This window comes from Colossoma macropomum, unplaced genomic scaffold (genome assembly GCF_904425465.1).
Source record: "Colossoma macropomum unplaced genomic scaffold, Colossoma_macropomum, whole genome shotgun sequence".
Classification (NCBI taxonomy): domain Eukaryota; kingdom Metazoa; phylum Chordata; class Actinopteri; order Characiformes; family Serrasalmidae; genus Colossoma; species Colossoma macropomum.
The window spans coordinates 9,820,936-9,842,285 of NW_023494797.1; the positions used below are offsets into that span (position 1 = coordinate 9,820,936).

General features: G+C 38.6%; 1 protein-coding gene across 1 annotated transcript in view; it reads right to left on the reverse strand.

Moving 5' to 3' along the window:
- The window catches only part of pias1a (protein inhibitor of activated STAT, 1a), a 70,069-nt gene extending 49,847 nt beyond the window's left edge, over nt 1-20,222 (reverse strand). The window contains 1 exon segment of the mRNA XM_036584244.1: nt 20,194-20,222. Coding sequence (XP_036440137.1) covers nt 20,194-20,217 — 24 coding nt within the window. The 5' untranslated portion in view covers nt 20,218-20,222.
- Nucleotides 20,223-21,350: the final 1,128 nt, after the last annotated feature.

Consider the following 21,350-nt stretch of genomic DNA (forward strand, 5'->3'; position numbering starts at 1 on the left):
CATAAAGGAATTGCCAGTATTTTTGGTCTTAGCCTTAGCCTATGAAGGACACCCGAGCACTTGCCTCTTTTCCATTTCCTCTTGTACCACCTGAGAAGCTGCTTAACTTGGCCAGCTGCATCATGTATGAGACTACTGACTTGAGAAACTCGACGAAGCTGAAACCGGCATCTTATTCAAATTTCCCGTTCCACCTTAAAAGGCGAAGCGGCTACACTCAGGCACCTGTGGGGCTAGTGTTAGAACACAATATTTACCGGTTTATCTATATATTGTTCAGCTTTGTTTTTACTATTTTGTATTCTAAAAATATTTCAGATTTACTTTGTCTGTTAAAAATGTTTCTTCTTAAAAGGTGAAAGGACATCCCAGAATGATAACCCACTGTTAAATGTACAAACGTACATATATAAATGATGACATTTTTGTCCATACTGTCCACTACTGCACAGTACCCCCCACTTTGTTGTGACATTATTAGTTCATGCACATGAGAGCTAACAAAATATCTAGAGCTGATTCTAGATTTACATTTGATGGCATAGTAATAATATAGTAACACATGGTATTCGAAATTCACAAAAATACTTCAAAACTCTGATGGTGTCAAATGTCTTTCTAATAATCTATATAAATTGCCAAAACAAATGAATTCTGAACCCGACTTGCAAGTCAGAGAAATCAGTGAAAAACAAATGTGAGTTTCAGTCCATCATCCAATAAATGTTAAACCAAACAACAGTGCTAACTAGGCAGATGCTGTGGTGCTGGTCATTAAGCACTAGCTTAGCTGTCAGACTAACAGCTCCACACAAAATATACGTCAGATTCAACAGATACTCTGCTGACTAGTTCAGTGCACACAGATTTAAATCTGAGGGAGTAAAGCTGAGTAACTGGTGATAATCACAGTCACTAACAGCTGAAGTTTTTGCTATATTTCATCTCATCTGCTAATGCATGGATTGGCTGTTATGTTCTTAAGAAGCAAGAAAGCACTGGTGAGCTCAGTGGTAAATAACCTAGCAGACCACAGAAGCCCATAGCTGAGGACAACCAAACAGAACTTTAATCATGTAAAAATGATCAGGAACAGATCAAGAAGCTGTTCAACTACTGTAAAATCATATCGCATACCTAATATCTATTTGCAAAAGACATGGTTGAGCTGTGTGTGTGTATAATCTGGATCACCTTTTCAAAATATAATCTCAGAGGATGAGAGGAAGGGTGAGGTCAGGGAAAAGAGTACAGGATTAACAGAGAGGAAGCAAGTCAGAAACTCTAACTAGGTGTGCACGATGGATCAGTGGCTGAAATATTATTCATGAGAAAATGTAATTACTACTGCCAGTCTGATATTTAAAATGTTGCAGATAATTACAACCGATAGCCTGCGCCTAATCTTTGCTCATGCATGCAATAGTGAACGGGCATGTCCACTCTTTTCAGAGACTGCTTCATGAATAAATCACTCACTGAAATGGACAGCATGGTGACCTCTGCATAGAATGTCTGCTAAATACAACAACTATATTTAGTAGACCGTAAATAGCAGGGATGCACGAATAGAAACAGCAAAGATCAAACATACAATCAGCCAATTTATCACTTCTATGTTGGCCAATCTGTGTTGCAGTTTTATGACGGAAAGTCAAAAACTGCTGAAAACTGCTACTACACCTGGACCAAAGTGTTGTAGCATAAACATATATTACTTACTGGCCTAAACAGTCAGTGTCCTCTTACTAATAAATAATCTTATTTCTATTGTGAGTTTCACTCATAGAAAGCACTGCAAATGTGCTAGTGGCTTTCATGTGTTCATTTACCCCACATTGTGTGAGACTGAGGTTAAAGAACAGGCTAATAAAAATTAGCCCAAAAATGTTTACCAGCCAATCTGGCTGTTAAAAAAAATCAGAATCGTCCATAAAAATTAATGATCAGTGCATCCCTAGCTGCTTATTCTTCTAGGTTGTGGGGGGAGCTGGAGCCTATCCCAGCAGTCACTGGGAGGAAGGCAAGAAGACAGGTCGCCAGTCCATTGCAGGGCAGACACACAAACATATACACTCACACACACATTCACACCTAGGGGCAATTAAACGTGACCAATTGGCCTGCCTGCACGTCTTTGGACTGTGGGAGGAAACCGGAGCACCCAAAGGAAACCCATGTAGATACAGGGAGAACATGCAAACTCCACACAGAAAGGACCCTGGTCACCCACCCGGCCGGGAATCGAACCCAGGCCCTTCTTAATGTGAGGCGACGGCACTATGGTCCAAAATTACTTGGAATAAAATCTCTTTATCTTACACTGATAGTTAAGAATGCTTTCACACTGAAGTTATAAGGAGTGTTTGAGCCGGGGCTATATTTTTAATTTTTTGAGGCATAGTCCAGGGCAGCCAATCAGAACAGAGACCTTTTATACACATCAGTCTTAAAGACACAGTAACAAAAACAACCTGTTTAATTTGAAGGGATAAAGAGAGGTTGAAAAACAATCACTGTATTTGGTACATGCATCCACACAAATGAAATAAGTGGACTTAATGAGACAAAATAAAATACAAGAAAAATTGAAAATATGGGCCCTTTGAAATTCAGTAAGATGATCAGTTACTGGTTTCAGTATCAGCCACTGTAAAACGTTAGTCATCTGTTATTGTTAACAGTGGCACAGAAATTCTATATCAGTACATCCCTCAGTCCAACCACAGCTCCAGAGGCACAGACCTCTATCATCTCTTTACTCTTCAAATAAAGGCAAAAAGGCTGAGAGTAAAGCAGCCCCTCTCTCTCTCTCTCTCTCTACTATAAGATGCTGGTAATATGACTGAAGCATGTACGCACACACACAAACACAGACACACACTCCCCTCCCCCACTAGCAGTCTCACTTTACCACTCTCTCCCTCTCTCTCTCTCTCTCTCTCTCTCTCTCTCTCGCCAAAAGCCCAGACTGTGATTATTGTGCTGGTCCCTCCCTCACCACCCTGCTCTACCGCTCCTCTGTCCCTCGCTCACTGCCTCACTCCTTCACTCTCCACCATGCTCTCTCGCCCATCTCTCTCGTGCACTTACTGTCTCACTTCTCTCCCCCTCCCTCTCCGTCTCTCTCTTCTGTGCACAGCTCACTCACTCATTCTCTGTCTCTGTCTTTCTCTCTCTCTCTCTCATGCACTGTCTCACTGCTTTTCTGCCTGCTTTCTCTCCCTCACTCTCTTATGGCCTGTCTCTCTGCTTTCCTGCTTGCTCACTCTCTCTCTTTCACTCACTCTCCCAATCTCACTGCTTTCCTGCTTGCTCTCTCTCTCTCTCTCTCTCTGGTCTGCCCTTCCCCCACTCTCTCCTGCAGCTCACTGGCTGTGGATCAACACTCACATACCTCAGTGCATTGTGCTTTTCCAACACAGTACCAATGACACACGCGTACACACACAGAGTCATATTAACACAATAATGTCTAAAAAACAGACCAGAGTACAGCACTTGTAGAACATTAAAAATCAGGACACTCAAAAACCACAACATGAGCTAACACGGTCTGCTAGTACCAAAAACACAGTCTACACACAACACCTGAACACTAGGACACAGCAGGTTTACAAGAGGACAGCTTTACCAGAGCGTAAACAGAAATGCAACCAGTAATAAGGTCTTTATCGCAAACTAAAAAAGCTGATTCTCTATTAAAAGGGAATTTCACAGATTTTTCAAAACTTTTACATACAACCTTTGAAATGTAAACAAAGTCAATCAAAGTGGTTTGAAGTGATCCAGGACCCACAATGTCAACAACACAAACACAGTAATTATTTACTAGCTGAAATATCCAGGGAACCTACACATTACACAGTACAGTATTTCTACATATACACTCATAACAGTAAAAAAGTGGTAAATCTGGAAAACAAAAGTTTCTTCTGCTTACAATTTGCCTTACAACACCCTGTATGTACATTTCCAGCATAAACAGATTTCCAGTATGTTTTACTTTCTAAAAACTTGGAAAACAATCAGGCAGTGTATTTGTAACTATTTCATGTGAAAGCTTTCTGTGAGGGAGCTTTTAGAGGCATTAAACTCTTCAGATGTCTGGTTCCTATTAACACCACTATGAACAATTCTGGCTCTGTAGTCTCTCTATAAGGGAGCATTTCACATCAAATGTACGTAGAGATAGGTGGAATTCCCCTGTAAAATGTTTTATAAATTCAACAATACAACTTTAGTCTACTTTCCCACATAACAAAGAAATAATTCCCTAATCACTTAATTCCCAGGTGGGAAATTTGACAAAAAAGACAGTATAAAACAGTATATATGATATATATCTAAATATCTGAGTAAATATATTATAAATATATAAGTAAAAAGGTAAACAAAAATTTTAAAAATTAGTTGACGGACATAATCTTTCTCAGCTATGAACTTTAAGACTTATTACTTGACTAGTCAACTATGAGGAATCAGCCCTCAAAAATACAACTATTTTCTTTAGTTTTAGCAACATTTTACCAAAATACTCGTTTATGTTACTCTAATACGTATAATGTAATACTGTTACAAGTGAATGATGAGATTATACCACTCACAATACATTTTATAGCAATTTTAGAGAAATCTGGAAAAATCCATATCACTACAAACTTGGCACTCCAGTCTGACCAACCACCAACAGCAGGGTTGAGCGATTTGGAGAAAATATATAATTGCAATTTTTCTAGCCAATATTGTGGCTGTGATTTAAACTTGATTATTATCTATTATTTTATATAAATGTAGCTCCAGGCCTTTTTTCCTTTTTGCCAAGAAGACCAGTGCATCCATTTTTTCAGACATGAAGCTTGAATGCTGAATGAAGTGGGCCAGACTGGCAGTTCAACTCTGTTTAAAAACTCCACTTAAAATGTGTTATGACAACGTTGAATAACATACACTATAATTAAAATTGTACTTTCAAATTATGGTTTTGATATAGAAACAATTAAGTCAACAGACAACATTTTCGCCGCTGTTTTAACCACTAAAAACTCAACTGCACTCTATTTATATGGAAAAGTTTTTGTATATTCTACAAATAAACATTTATCTGAAAATGCAGAAAAGAGAATAATCTGAACTTTACAAAAAACTGGAATACACTGTACTTCAGAGGAGTCTGTCTCAAAGACACTTTACACTCAGGCTGCAATGAACCCACAGCTCTTTCAGTTCTTCTTCAGAAGATGACTGTGGCTGAGAAAAGCCAGAATTAACAGGAAACGTGTCAGTAGCCCAGTAAACTGCAGAAGTGGGGCTGTTAATGCAGATACTCTGTTACTTAAAAAAAATAGGAGTTCCTAAATGGTTCTTCTCTTTGACATAACGTTTCTATAAAAACACTTATATATAGATATAGAACCTTCAAAAGACTGTGATTGTTGTTCACCATTCAATAAGATGATTTAATTCAAAACTATTAATATGCTTTTAGTCAATTAGCCATTTGCATCGCAGAGGAAGCATGTAATCAGATTACCTTTCACCCTCTGAAAACAGCTGCCTAGCTATCGTACACTAGAGGAGACTGCAGGTGGAAACTGGCAACAATAAGAGAAAACTGTGTAAAACTTTACTCCCATTAATGCACACATGCTTGTTCAATCCTGATAGCAGAATATTTGCTGGAAGGTTTATTTTATGGTTTGTGGCCACTATTACAGCTCATGATTATTATTTTATGGGCAAAATTTAGTTTATTCTGTAAATGTGCAGTTTTACAGATTCTACAATGTGGGACCACAGAAGAAATTCTGTATTCATGCAATAGTCATGCTGACTGGGCGGTTGTGTCTCAGCATTTTCTAACAAGTGTCAAAAGAATTAGTTTATTATGTACTTAATCACATACGGTGCTGCATCTCAAAATGCAGCTCATACCGAGTTATCACTGGCGTGCCATGGGGGGGGGTGCTGAGTAGTGGGCTGGAGCCTGTGTCCCCTTTGCATCCAGGTTACTAGTACCCTAAATGCTTAATATGCCGCACTTCAAAACCTGTGCAAAACTTTGGTTGCGTGTGTAATTTTATAAAAGGCTGCACCAGCATGGAAAGTCATATCGCACAATGCTGCTGCTTCTCTGTTCAAACTTTTTTTGCATGTCGTTTTCACTTAATGTACAAAATTCTCAGTTATGTTAGCTTGAATTTCACTAAGTGAGACAGTACAGCAAAACGAAGCATCTACATTATAGAAGCAATGTAGTTTTAAACTAATGTTAATATCAACATGATGCGTTTTGAAAGTCTCATTGCAAACTGATGAAGCTTAAAGGCATTTTTAGTTAATATCATGCAAAGTTTGACAAAAGCTTTCCTGGCAAGCTAACTGCCATCATCACACAGCATTTCTGCACAGGTTGGCTTTTAGAGTATGTGACTATCCTATGGACATGTTTTCACAGCATGCCAAAAAAAGAGAGAAACAATATTAGCTGCCATCTATCATAGACACCTAGCCACAGTACTACACTTTGGCAAATGCTAACCACATTTGATGACTCACTAAACATCTACTTGGATTAGTCACAAACACTTATTACAGCGGTTACACAGGCTTAAACAAGCTTGCTTTCTACTCAGCAGCTTCTTAGTTTAATTTTCCCATCCACCTTAAATAATGCATTTTGGCACATGTACTAGAAAATTCTAACTATTTAGAAAATTCTAAGCTAACTTCAGCTTCATCACGGCTACCGTAGTCACTCCCCGATGAAACAATTATCTCTGTAATCTGATATCTCGCATCGATTCAAAGTCCAAAGACTGAATACAAATAAAAGCTTAAAAAAAAAAACAAAAAGAAAGAACCTGAAAAAGCATGTCGTCATGGGATTGTTAATGCTTACATGGTTACAGTCACCATGTGGTCTGCATCGCACACACTGTCTGATCAAGCAGAGAAGTGCAGTTTTTATAGCTTCTTCAAAGCGTCTTTGGTTGTGATCATCAAGTCACATATCTGTAGGATTATTGAGATAGTTTGGCTATTTACAGTTGAGATGCCACAATAAAAATAACTTTGTCTATAATGTTATTTAGAAATTCTGAAAAAAGGAACCCATCCAGAAAAATACCCAGAAAAATGCCCTTTTGGAACACCTGAGCCACTTCCCTCACCAAAATCTGTGAAGCTATCCATTCTTTTGCTTTACCCAAATGGAAAGTAGCCTAATCAACATCATCTGCTGTCTTTTTGTAGCAAAGAATATCGTCATCTGAAGACATTCTGCCATTTTTCTTCCCACAGTGTAAACAAAGCATAAAAAAACGTCACCATTTTGTCATCATTTTGTTTCAGAGAACAGTGCAGCTTTCCTATTTGAGTTGTTTAAAGAAAGTATAAAAATGTTTTACTTAATTAAATGACTTTAAAAAGACCTGTAATCCATAAATAATGGAAAGTAATCAGATTATGTTACTTTAATATAGTAATCTTTTGGATTAGGTTACAGGCTACATTTTTTAACAGTTGACCAGTAATCTGAGCCATGAACACATTTTTAAAGTAACTCTACCAACCCTGATTACTGACCCGATACTGCCCACTCATTATATGTTTCTCATGCTGTCACACCTTCAGCAAATGCATAAAGAGATGCCACAGTAAGCAATGGCACTCACACCTGATGATAGTTTTAAGTTCAATCCAAGAGGAAAGAAACTAAAACTAGTACTAAATAGCCTAATAAAACAGTGTTAAAGAGGCTTTAATTCAGGCAAGTCATGATGTTTCACTGACAAAGACAAATTAGACAGAAGACAAAATTTACACTGCATCATTATGTCGGCATATTTCAATGAAGTTCTATAATTAAATGAACAAAACATCATTAAACTAATATTAGCTTTCAAAGGCTTAATTACAAATATGAAGGTTAAAATTCTTTTTCATTCTCTGACAGCAGTCAAAGCAAAAAAGCACCACACTGGTTAGAGGACAGTGAGAAAAGGTTTAGTTCTTGAGATGAAACAGAAAAGGGTAAAGTTTCGGTCTGGTTTCCTGTAAGACAAAGGGGATCTCCATCCAGGCCTGTGTTTACACACAGAAAGTTATACCTGTCTCACGATGCTCTTCAAACCTTTGCCTTTACAGACAACTGTATTAATGGTGTATGCAAAAGATAATCAACAGCTAGGCATCACAAGGAGCTGCTTCCCCCATCAAAGCAAAGCATTCTCTCACTCTAATCGACTGGAACTCTTTGGAAGGATGTATTCTCATTTTTTTACAATCACCTCTGTATAGAGAATGATTATTTTGGAATGGTTTTACCTCTTCAGTAAACATTAACAGAGTCAATGCTTGTGCATGTATGTGCTTTTTTATGCAGATGCTATGAACTGTTTAAACTAGTATTATTATTTTTTTTTAAGTAGCATTATCTCAAAAAGTAATTAGCACATTTCAGTGTAACAACTAGGGATGTGCATGGTGACTTCTGATATGTGAGAACCTGTAATACTATGTTTACATGTTGGCACTGGAAAGATATGTCATTTCGTGCCTCACAGCGGTACTGACGGTGGTGTGCTGGCATGTAAACGTTGCAATGGCAACAGCAATACTGGAATAACTGCAGTTTCCAGGTGATGGTGTTAGCTTGTGATGATAAAAATGAAGAGAAAAAAAGTTGATCCACCACAGTGTCTGTATTGCCTCAACTCAAAGTGGTAGTGGTAGAAACTATATTCTTTTCATAATCAGCAGGTACAGAATCATCTAAAGAACCTCAAAAGGGTCAAATATAGTGATAAATATCTATTGTGACCTAGATGTCTAATTTCATGAATCAAACATAGAGTTAAATGTTGACTAAGAGCCCTAATGAGTGGGCAGGCCTTTAATTCACAGTCCATAAAATGCATAAAGTATATGTTTAGCAATATAAAAATGAGGCTAACTGAAAATTCGGGGAAGCCATCCCTGAATAAGCTTTATGTTGTTTACAAAAATATGAAAACAATAATAATAAATATTTTAAACAATTAATTGCACAATATGAATTATTTATGTTGCTGCCAAAGAGTCAGAGACTTTTCCACAAACGGTCTAGACTAGATTCCTCTAGGGATGCACCAGAATGGAAATTGTGGGCCGATGCTGATGGACATTATTTTTCATTGGTATCTGCCAAAACCAATACATAAACATTTACAAAACATAAATTGTAACTAGATCCACCTGTATGACTCTCATGACAGGATGTAACACATATTTGAGGACGTTTACAAATGCAATAAAATGAATAAAATGCAGAGATTTTAGCCCAGTAGCCCAGCGTCACCCGAACACTGAGTTCAGTAAACACATCATTAAATATTAGCTTGAAACACTGGTAATATAAAAATGTCTGACTGATGGCAATATGTTTTTTAAACAAACATCTGCCAATACTGATATGATTGTCAAACTGTTATGATCTCCTCGTGCAAAAAAAAGGACTTGAGGTGGGCAATATGGCAAAAATATCATATCACAATACTTCAAGACATTTTCACAATACACAATATGCATCATGAAATTTGTAATAAAACATAGTTAATCAGGGTTCTGTACTGCATGATACCCACGATATGCTCAGAAAAGCTTACTGTGACAATTTATCAGGATAATGATAAAATATCGTCATATTGCCCACCCCTAACTCGACTATAAGACAGTAAAGAGATATTAGGAAAACCTGATGTTAATAACAGACAAGAAAGCGTGCAATGGAGAGAGAAAAAAGAAAAAAGAAAGGGAAAGTTAAATAAGCTTAGACAGATGAGAGCATGACTGTACATTTCTAAAGTAATCATAACCAGCCATCATCAGACTCGATTCTCTTTCCTAGCATGCATCAAAGATTAAAACCAGTTTGATTCTCCAGGTAAAGAACTGGATTTTAGAGGAGAATAATTTTAGCGAGTGATGAGTGTGGAATAAATCAAGGCTTTACAGCTACAGGTTCAGAAACGACAGAGAGAAACATCTGAAACGGTCGGCTCTCACTCCCCTATGAAGCGCTGCGGTGGTTTAAAGGGAAATCACTGAGGGTTAAACCCAGTAAATTAGTACAGGAGCTACTGCTGCCAGATAGAGGACATCTGTGAGGAGAGATAGACAAACAGAGAGAGAGAGAGAGAGAGAGAGAGATAGACAGAGAGAGAGAGAGAGAGAGAGAGAGAGAGAGAGAGAGAGAGAGAGAGAGGGAGCAGAGAACGAGAGTGAAAGAGAGAGAGTGAAATAGAGAGAGGTAAAAAGACAGACAGAGAGACAGAGAAAAGGAGACAGAGAGAGGGAGATAGGTAGATGGGGGGGAAAGAGAGGGGTAGAGAGAGGGGGGAGAGAAGGAAAGAGAGAGGGAGACGTAGATAGAGAGAGGGGTAGAGAGAGATGGTAGAGAGAGAGGGGAGAGACATAGATGTAGAAAGGGAGAAAAGGAGACAAGAGATGTGGAGAGAGAGGGAAAGAGAGGGGGAGAGGGGGAGGTAGTTTGGGGGCAAAGGGGGGAGGGACAGGAAGGTTGAGAGAGAGAGAGGAAGAGAGAGGAAAAGAGTGGGGAGAACAAGAGATAGATAGAATGAGAAAGGTAGAGAGAGAGAGAGAGAGAGAGTAGGGAGAATGAGATAGAGGGAGAGAGAAAGGGGGAGAGAGGGGAAGAGAGAGGGAAAGACAGAAGGAGAATTGAACGAAAGGAAGATAAAGGTAGAGATAGAGAGAGAGAGAGAGAAAGAGACAGAGAACCAAAAAGAGGACAGAGAATGTGAGGGAGAGATAGAGGCAGAACGAAAGAGAGAGAGAGTTTCATCAAAAGAGGAGATGAATCTGAAGGTTCTTTGTTGTGCCCTGCTGTTTCTCTGCTTTACCCAAAAACATTTCCCAGAAACAGAAAAAACTGAAACAAACAAAGGAAAATCTTCCCCTACAGGTACACATCTGGATACAGTTCTCAGAACAAAATGAACAGAAATCACTTTTATAGTTTAAAAATACAGAATCATCCCTCTTTCCAATCAATATCAGATGAGTCACCTAAACAGAACACGCCTCTCAGAGCAGCAGCTTCAAGGTTCCTCTAAAACACCCCGAATGATACAAGTGAGCAAACAGACCTGCAGCAGATTTTACCACCTCAGCACAGGGGCCTGATCGATATGAACATCTTTTGAGCAATAACGACAATGATTTTAAAAGGCTTATATCTGCAATACTGAAAGAATAAAATGTTATATTTGCGTTTTAGATATAGTTAAACAAGGTGTGGCCCACATATGTTCAGACTGCAGGGAAAAGTGGCCAAGATCAGATTTACTGCCTACATCTGACTTTATTGTTTTGTTGTTCACATTATCTTTTTAACGTGACACTAAATCAGACCACGTCAAGTTTACAGAAAAGAGAACAAACATTTTTAATATCTTAATTAAAAATTTTACTTACGGTGGAAACCGAAAAAGAGTCTCAGTTTCTCTCGTTTGAAATCATGGTGAAGAACGCTAGCAAAACAGTGGTGTAACAAACTGGAAACATACTGGATTAAGGCCGCTTGACCTGTGTGAAGCTCTGTTGCTTCTCTCCTTCTACCAAACTATCCCTAAAGTTGACCGACATATTTATCTGTTTTTACTATGCACGCTTGTGTTGTTGCTCCACAACGAAAGACGTAACAGTCATTATGATGACGTTGTAAGGGGTCCACATGCAAAATTACGATAAAGATTGAGCTGGACTGGCGTAAAAGTCGCACGGATTACGTCCCGGCTGTTTAGACAGAGGCTGCATTACCACATATCGGTTCCATATCAGATTTCAGTACCACATAACTATTTATTACAGCTACTGTAGCTAACTAACTAGACTAACTTACTGAATGCTTTATTGCTAATGCTAAAGCTTAAGGCCTTCGAAGACACCACACAGTAAGGACAGCCTTACTTTCTCATGTAACATAAATAATAACTTCTGAACAGATTCCACGGACACAACAAGCATGTGTGATAAGAACCATAATGCCGTGTGTATGCACTAGTGGAGCACTGCTCTGCAGTATCAGTAAGCATGGTTTTGCACTACCATGGCAACTTCCACTCATGTAATACATGAACACCAATCTCAAATCTGACAAGCAGTCTCAGTATTTAAGTGGTTTGGCTGTCTCGACTGATTCACCGAACTAGTACAAACTATGCCCTCAGGGGAGGAGAAAAGATTTGAACAATCGTTCAGCCTTCCCAAACTACAGATTTAAAGAAAGTTTCATGCAGCTAGAAATGTAAAGCGTCATAAATTCACTGTTAAACAACATTTCCTATTTGAATAAGTGAGCTTATCATTCAAGCTGAGCAATGTTTTGAAACTGTTCGCATGAGGGCAACTGGTTCTGATAGACAGGCCTACTAAACAATGAAGCGTACAGCTAAAAATAGTGGTGTTCAGAAGGACTTTTCCAGGAGACGATAACACATCAAATGTACAGCAACAAAAGCAAATATCTGCAAGCGATAAGACAAACAACTATTCTCTTGTTCTCCAAAAGAAAGCGTGATGCATGGTGGTGTGAGGAAATCACACACGGGTATGCAAAATTACAGAGAACGGCGTGGTGGATGGCTTTCGAGAACTACTGATGTACACCGAGTCAAAGCTAGTCTTGGTCATGGCATTTATGTTCCTTTTCACTTGGGTTAGTGAGGAGTGGTAAATATAACTTTAAACTTTGGAATATAGACATTCATTTCATATAATCTTGAACATATTACAGCTGTCAGCACTCAGTTTAAACATAACTGGGCTGTTATGTAGGGTATGTTTACATACAGCTTCACTGCAATTACTTCATATACATGCTGATGCCTGGTCACAACTTTTCAGTACTACATTTCGTGGACCATACAAGGAAAAGTTTTTAATATCTCGGCGCATTAACACAGCATTCAACTGATGTGTGCACTCGTAAGTGTGTGTACATCAAGCATTTTACAACAGGTTCAAATGAAGCTCAGTCTGTCAGATTTCAGAACCAGAACTTTCTGTTTTATTACTGATATTTTGGCGGCTGTGTCCTCGATTTCAGGCTTGCTCATTAATGATTAATCGCCAGCTAATAACGGATGGTTATCGGTAAAACAGAACAAAAATTTTCATCCCTATTTGCAACAGCAGCAATATGATCAAGACCAAATACTCCACCTCACACTTTAACACTGGCCCAAAAGGAAAGCTCTACAAGTAAGAGGATTCCTTTTCATTAAGGTCAGTCCAATGTCAATCCCCAAGTCTTTCCACTGCTCACCCCTTCCACACGGTCACAAAGACTTCAATCTACTGCTGAGAGTAAAGCTGAGGGTGAGGATGCACTGATATAGACCTCACTCCTTCGAACACCAAGTCGAAGAGACTGGAATGATGAAATAAACTAAGGATAAACAAGTTTAGTGTGTGGGAAGGAAGGGTTTTTATTCAGAAGAGCAGTGGCCCGAGAATATCATTTACTCCAAAAGTCCTGTACTAGGTGCACATGACATCAAGTTAAAAAAACTTCACTTATGAAAAAGAAATGTGGTTTCTGCCAAACGGGTCATGGTCTTGCCAAAGATTCTCTTCGAAATGTGAATAAAATAAAAACAAAATTCCTCACTTGTCTCTATTAAAGATTCTTTACGAGAATGCTTTAGCATCTTACAACCTAATCTTTACCTGCTGTTTCCATTTCATACTGTTGATTATGGGTAATTATTTCACTTTGTTTACTCGTACTCAGAAAAGAACTGAAAACCTCAGTCTACCCTATAAATCTTACTTGCAGTAGAAACCTGTGAATAATGAAAACAACCTTCACACTAGAGATGCACCGATATGGGAATCGTGGGCCAATATCTGATATTTTTCATGGGCATATCTGCAGATGCTTATTCATTAACATTTATAAAATGTAGAAACTGGAACTAGCATTATGGAGAAATATAACATTTATTTATATCAGGTTACAAATGCAGGAAAATCAATAAAATGTGGATATTTTAGCCCAGCATCCCAGCATCACCTAAACATTCTGCCCTTCCAAAGGACAATAAATAGGTAGTCCCATTTGTGAAAGAACAATTATAATAATACATATAAATAATTATATTTATAGCTTCATTTACTACTTTAAAGCTTATTTTACAAGTATTTTTGAATTGAGTTCTACAAAAATGTGTGCTGTATATAAACATTTATTAAATTGTATAATGCTTTATTAAAGTTCAGAAGTTGCACAACTACACTGATGTTTAATCTTCTACGAGAACACTACTCATCTGAAGTTCATAACTTTGAAATAGATATAGGCAACTACTACAATATTCCACCAGCACCAGCTTACCAATTTGACCCCGTCAATGTTTACCAAAGTCCCTGATGCACAAACTTAGGTAATAATTTTAATTATATTCATTTTCCTAAGCTTTAAATTGCTGGGATCAAATCAACTCCAAGAGTAAAAGATATTAGCAAATTTAGAGATAACAGCAGCGTTCAATTGTCTTCCCTGGTGGAAAGCTAACAGTATATGTTTCCCAAAGCCACTTTAGCTGAATGCTACTTGTGCATATCAAGTTCACCAGTATCTTCATTTTGGTGAACTGGGTCTGTACTGGGTACGCATTTTATTCTGGTTTATGATAAAATGTTTTGTTTGTTGTTTGTTTTGTAAAAGAGTGACAAATTCTGTTGGAGTCTAAAGCATTAACAAAAGACAAAGATATACTAAATACTAAAAAAATACTAAAAAAGATATAACAAATAATAAAAAAGGAAACAAATACCAACATAACGAATGAATACTTGATTATTAAAATTATTCACACCAGCCCTAGTAATGCCTCTTCTTTTTTGTATAAAAAGTATGTAATTTAGCCTGTTAGTGTCTTAAGGGTGACACAAAGCTTTGAAGTGACAAGCTACTGACTTTTTTGTTTTGTTGTTTTTTAAGCGGTATATATGTGCATTACGAATGGCAACTTTGACCTAGTCATGGAATCTGTATCATTTTTTTTTAATGTGGTACATATATACATATATCTGGTTTGACAAATGCAATGATTTGTTTGATATGCTGATGAGTGACATGGCTGTTTTTAAGCTTACGGTTAATGACTTATTGCTAAGTAATGACGGTTGGTTATCAGTCAAAAGCGTTTCTCAAAATCTGCATCTCTAATTTGGAAATGTGTTAAAATCGAGCACGGCTGTGGCAGACCAAGATTAAGCTGAAAGATGCTGGAGTATTCCTTTAATAAGATGCTTTTAAAATCAGGAATGCTGTTTGGGACTTTTCCACAACCAAGATGCGAAAGATAACATTAAAATTCATAGATTTCAGCTTTGGCACAGTTTAACCTATCTCTTTCAATTAGCCTCAGGCTGTACAGGTTCTACCTTCAGATCACTTTCTAAGCACTTTGATTTTCGTATCTACTCAAGGCAAAGTGTTGCATGCAGATCTGTGGCCAAAGACTAACATTTCAACAAGGCAAAGAGCCTAAACCATGTCATCAGTGGTCCAGAGAGTAACAAAACATCAACTCTGCAAAAACAAAGTCCATTAAATAGCAGGGATTGGTCTTTTGCATTTTACTGTCATGCAACGTCAGCAGCGTTTCAGCTTGAAACTGATGAAGAAAAGCATTTAGAAACTATGCACAGAACTTAATAAAAGCACAGGCTAGATTGTCCTCACTCCTCTCCCCATATGGCTCGGCTTGTTATAGACACAAGCCTAAATGTGTATCAAGGACAAACAGTAGGTCAAAGTGAAGGACACTAAACACTACAAACAGAGCTGGTGGACTGCACTGAAAAAGACTTCAATAAATAAGAAGAAATTCAGAAGCTAACAGCCAGACACAGTCCAGGCCTCTGAGCACAGCGTACACACATGCGTGAACACACACACACACATACACACACCTACACCAACTATTTATACATAACATTTGAAACAGTGTAGGAGAGCTTCCTCCTCCAAGCTGTACACTGTTAGACGGTATAAAGTTTCAATATCCTGCATAGCTCCTAATGAACCGGGGCTTTCTCCGCCACCTGTTCTGCACTAAAACAAGTTGTGAGAATGAGAACATAATAAACAAGGTGAATCTCATGCATTAGCTGCTACTTATCACCTGTTTAGCAAAGTGGCATTTTCTATTTCAAAACAGTTTTGTGTAGCATCGTTTAGCACCGCAACTGCAAACTCACAGTCTATTTAAAACAGCAGCAGGCCACTCGTCATAAGACGCATGAGAGAGAAAAAAATATTATAATAAAATGTATTGCAATCATTTTTATGTAAGGATCTACCAATATTTGCCTTGGGGACCATAACCAATACCTGATACTTGTCATGTACATATCTTCTGATACTGATGCATAAACATTTCTAAAACTTAGAAATTGAGACTGGATCTATCTAGATTAGCATTACAGACAAATACATTTATTTATGTAGGGTTACAGATGAAGTAAAATGAATAAAATGCTGACATTTTAGCACATTTCTGGACTCTTCTGGAGCACAACAAACACAAAGCAAATACTGCTTTAAAACGTTGGGCAAATACAACAATATATTCCATGTAGATTTTTAAAAATTGTTTTCCGAAACAGATATGATTTCTTTATAATTGTGCATCCTTTTTTCTGTCTGAAAATAATATTGATATGCATATATATTTAGCATTTATTTGATATTTTTAACATAAGTTAAAAATAAGTAGGCTGGTCACAAGTATTACACAGTCACATAATTGCAATTATTTGAGATTATTACAACTGCATTTTTATGCAGCAACAAATAAAATGTGAATTGGGTGTGCTGGGTTGAGGAAAATAGATATAAATAAAGCAAAGTAGTAAACGCCTTCATTAAAACATCATGGAGCTTATAAAAAACAACAACAACAACAAAGTTCTAAAGTTCTAACTTGGTGTTTTAACATGTTTAGACACAGCGCTGAGTAATGTCTGCTGATTTGTTAGCTAAGTAGCTAATTCTAATGGTTTTAGCATGTAGGCTGGCAAAATTAGTTTTTTTTTGCTTATATTTTCAGTCTCACAAGGAACATGGGGAACATAGCTTTGCTGAACTCTACGCATGATTCTGCGTAACTGTAGACGTTTGTATAAGTGTATTGATTAAATAGTATAACTAGTGTTAGCTACTAAGCAAAAATAGCTAGCAAGTAAGATGTCTAATAAGCCTGTTTAACCACTTAGGGCTTAATGACAATATTTCTATCACAAATAATCATCACTAAAATTTCATGATCGTGACAGTCGTAGTAGTAAGCCAATTTTAATAGGAAGACAAAAACGCAGTGCAAGGCTCAGGAACACCACCATACTGTACCAATAAGAGTCTTTGCCTTTTCTACTTTGTGTACTATACAATTCTGATAACTTAAAAAACAAATCTTCCTTTTGAAATCATAATCTGCGGTGGGGATACGCCTGGGTACTCGAGTAATCAGTTACCTGTCCGAGGCGGAAGTGTTCAATACTGAAGCCAGATAGTCAGGTAGTCATTTTGTTTCATCACGGGAAGACGGAGTAAATATGAAGACTAACAATTCAATGTTTTAACAGAGAAAGTTTGTACACTACACTGTGCCTCTCTGAAATACAACTGATTTAATGCAAGTGTGTTGCCAAACGTGTTGTTGAGGACCTGAACGAGAAGGCAGAGACAGCATGGCCTTACTTCTAACTGGGCTAGCTCATCTAGCTGATGTTTGCTAGGTCTAGATACTGTAGAAATATATTTCTTTGACAAACTTACATGTAAATACACTGTTCACTGAGGATAAAACATCTTATGGAACAAGATGAGTCCTCATCAGCACCCAGCTCCAGAAAACTGGTAGGTTTAGCCAACATCTGAAGAGGCAGCCTCCATAACTCATCTAACACAAAAATTCCTGATTTGATGAAGAACATGTTATATATGGTTCTATGTAGAACCTTCTTGAAAATGGTTCAATACAGCACCTAAACGGGTTCTTCTATTGTTACACACTTGACATTATAAGAATAGAAAAATGTTGCTATGTAGAACCATTTTCAAGAAGGTTCTACATAGAACCATATATAACACATTCCCCATCAATCTGAAGAACCTTTTCACTATGCAAAGAACCATTTAAGCATAACATGGTTCTATATAGAAAACATAGTTCTAAACAGAACCATTCCCTTTACTAAAGAACCCTTGAAGAACCATCTTTTTTAAGTGTGCATCACTGAAAACAGCAAACCCTCAGCCCTACGCTACTCTCAGCTGAAGTACTTTTTTGTTTGGCCGTTTTTCTCTTACTCGTAGACAACCATGCTCATTAATTCTCATGGACACTTGAACATCAAAATTAGTCTGAACGAAAACATCCTTAATTTGCAGGCAAAAATTATAAATCATAGTATATCATGATATGTCATATCGCAACACTTACTATAAATCTTTAACAGAATCGTAGTGTGATAACACTGTGTTCAGGGACTTTTACCAGCAGTGTCCACAACATGTAAGTAGTGGAAAGGACACTCAAACTCTACCTAGATAGTTATATATTAAGTGGATATGCACAGATACCCCTTATTTTTATGTATATATCTGATGTCGAGGTCAAAACATGAACATTTAAAATTGAAAATAACCTGTTTGTATTAGAAATACAGTAACATGAGTAAAATGCATATATTTTAGCAGAATAACCCAGCACTGCCGAAACGCTCTGCTCTTCCAGAGCACGATAAATACATCAGTAAATACAGGTTTAAAGCACTGATCAATTCTAAGAATTTGTCCTATGGCAAGAATGTTTTTACAGCAATTACCTTCTGATACTGACATGTTACTAATATTATTAAGCATTATAAATAAGTGAAATCACAATCCTGCCCAACAGGTTTTCTATACTCCATCCTGAAGCTACACTGCAGCTAGTAAACCGGTACCATCACCACACACACCATATATGACCAAACACATATTACACATTGACACTGCCATGATCTTTAATTACATGGACACAAAACACAGAAACGGATTCGCTTCTCCTCATCAGGCCATATAACGTTTACATTATAATGCTTGATTTTCTGATAGGAACAGTGCAGAGAGAGAGAGATGGTGAGTGAGGCGAGCAAGCGGGAGGGTGAGACAGTGAGTGAGAGAGAGGGCGAGTGAGGCGATAGTGAGCGAGAGAGGGAGAGGCGAGAGTGAGCGGGCGAGAGTGAGTGAGCGAGCAAACGAGCGAGCGAGCGAGCGAGCGAGCGAGAGAGAGAGAGGCGAGAGTGAGCGAGCGAGCGAGAGAGAGACAGAGGGAGAGGCGAGAGTGAACTAGAGAGTGAAACAGAGAGAGGGAGAGAGAGAGGCGAAAGTGAGCGAGCGAGCGAGCGAGCGAGAGAGAGAGAGAGAGAGCGAGAGCGCGCGCGCGAGAGAGAGAGAGCGAGCGAGCGAGCGAGCCATGGAGCATTCTAGCAAGTAGTAGGACTGTTAGCTTAGCGCAGCTAGCTGATGCTGCCTTATCACATGCACATTTATCACAAAAACACCACAACAAAAATATATTCGCAAATAAACAAACATACATGTGTCTGAATACTCAGCCGCACAGTCTCTTTATTTTTACAAAACTTCTCTTAAAGAGCCAGAAACTTGGCTATTCCCCTGAGGAGAGGCAGCTGTGGACAGCGCTCTCTCCCCCCTCGCTCTCTCTCTCTGTCATTGACTCCTAGTTCTTGCACTCAGATACTGCTGTCATTCTAACTATGAAACATCTGTCTGTCTGACACTTTAACCAGAAGATGAGGGCTCTAATTTATCAAATGTTCATTCTCCCTCTCCCTGTCTGTCTTTCTATCTGTCTCTCTCTCTCTCTCTACCTCTCACTCTCTCACTCCCTCTCTTAACATCAACAATAACATGTTACAGCTATCGCTGCCCAACAACAACCGTAGAAGCCAAGGCGGCTTCAATGTTCAACTTCTGCCTCTTAAAGAAAGCTTTCAGGGCTCTAGCTAAGGTCTACCCGCTGTTAGCGAACATCGCAGCCACTCATACGGGCAGAGCACAGACTCTGAGTTGACAATCTGAGTGGAAATCGGAGAGCAGCGCTTTACCTTCAGTTCCGCACTCTCCGCCATCTTGTAGTTCCTAGCGCAGGCGTGACGTACGCCGGTCACGTGGCGTGGGGACGCGCGGCGCCATTGCGTCATCGCGCACGTCTTCGCATGTACCCGCCCACCGTGATGGAAATCAATTAGCCACCAATTATGCCATTTATAACTGTTTTCACACAGGAGGAGCGGATAGTGCTTCCAGCCAGAGAGCAGGGGAGAATAAACGGACTATAAAGCAGTATGAAGTATATAATCCACACTCAAATACAAGCATTGTTTCGTGAAATAATGACCAGCTTGAGAGAAGCAGCAGGTCAAACAACGACCAAGCACTGAGTAGAACTGCAGTGGAACCTCACTGTACATCCAGCATCTACCAGCATACACACTTACAAAAGATGGTTTCTTAAAGGGTTCTTTAGTAAAGGCAATGTTTCCTATTTAGAACCATGAGTTCTAAAAGCAATCCAAATAATGATGAAATGTGATCCACTCAGATGTGTTTGCAAACATGCAGCTGTCCTTTAGACTCTGTCAAATTTCAGCAACGACATGCTTGTTCAAACGTAAGTAGATTACAGGCTAAATGGTCGTCAATTGGAAATAAAGCAACAATCCACAGTGCCCTCCATATTTGCTGGCACCCTTGGTAGAGATGAGCAAAAAAGGGCATTATTGGCATTCATTCAGCCAATGAGACAGTGAGATTGCTCTAGTTAATGAGAGCACAGGATTCAGTTAGCCAATCATGATTCAGTGCATGATTCAGTCAGAGTGCAGCATTCAACTAGCAAATCAGAGGCTATAATCAGATACGAGCCAATAAGAGTGCAAGATTCAATTAGCCATCCAGAGAGCAGGATTGGCCAATCAGAACCCAGAATTCAATCAAGCAACCATAGAGTAACATTCAATCAGCCAAACAGATTGCACATTTCAGCTAGCCAATCAGAGCATTTGATTCAGTCGGAGAGCAGGATTCAATCAGTTAACCAGGTACTAGCCAATCAGAGAGCAGATTAATCAGCCAAATAGACTGCCCCATTCCACTTGCCCAGGGGTGCACATCTCTGGTCCTGGAGGGCCAGTGTCCACCACAGTTCCCCTACTCAGACACACCCACTAAACCTGGCAGGTAACAGATGAGTTGAATCAGG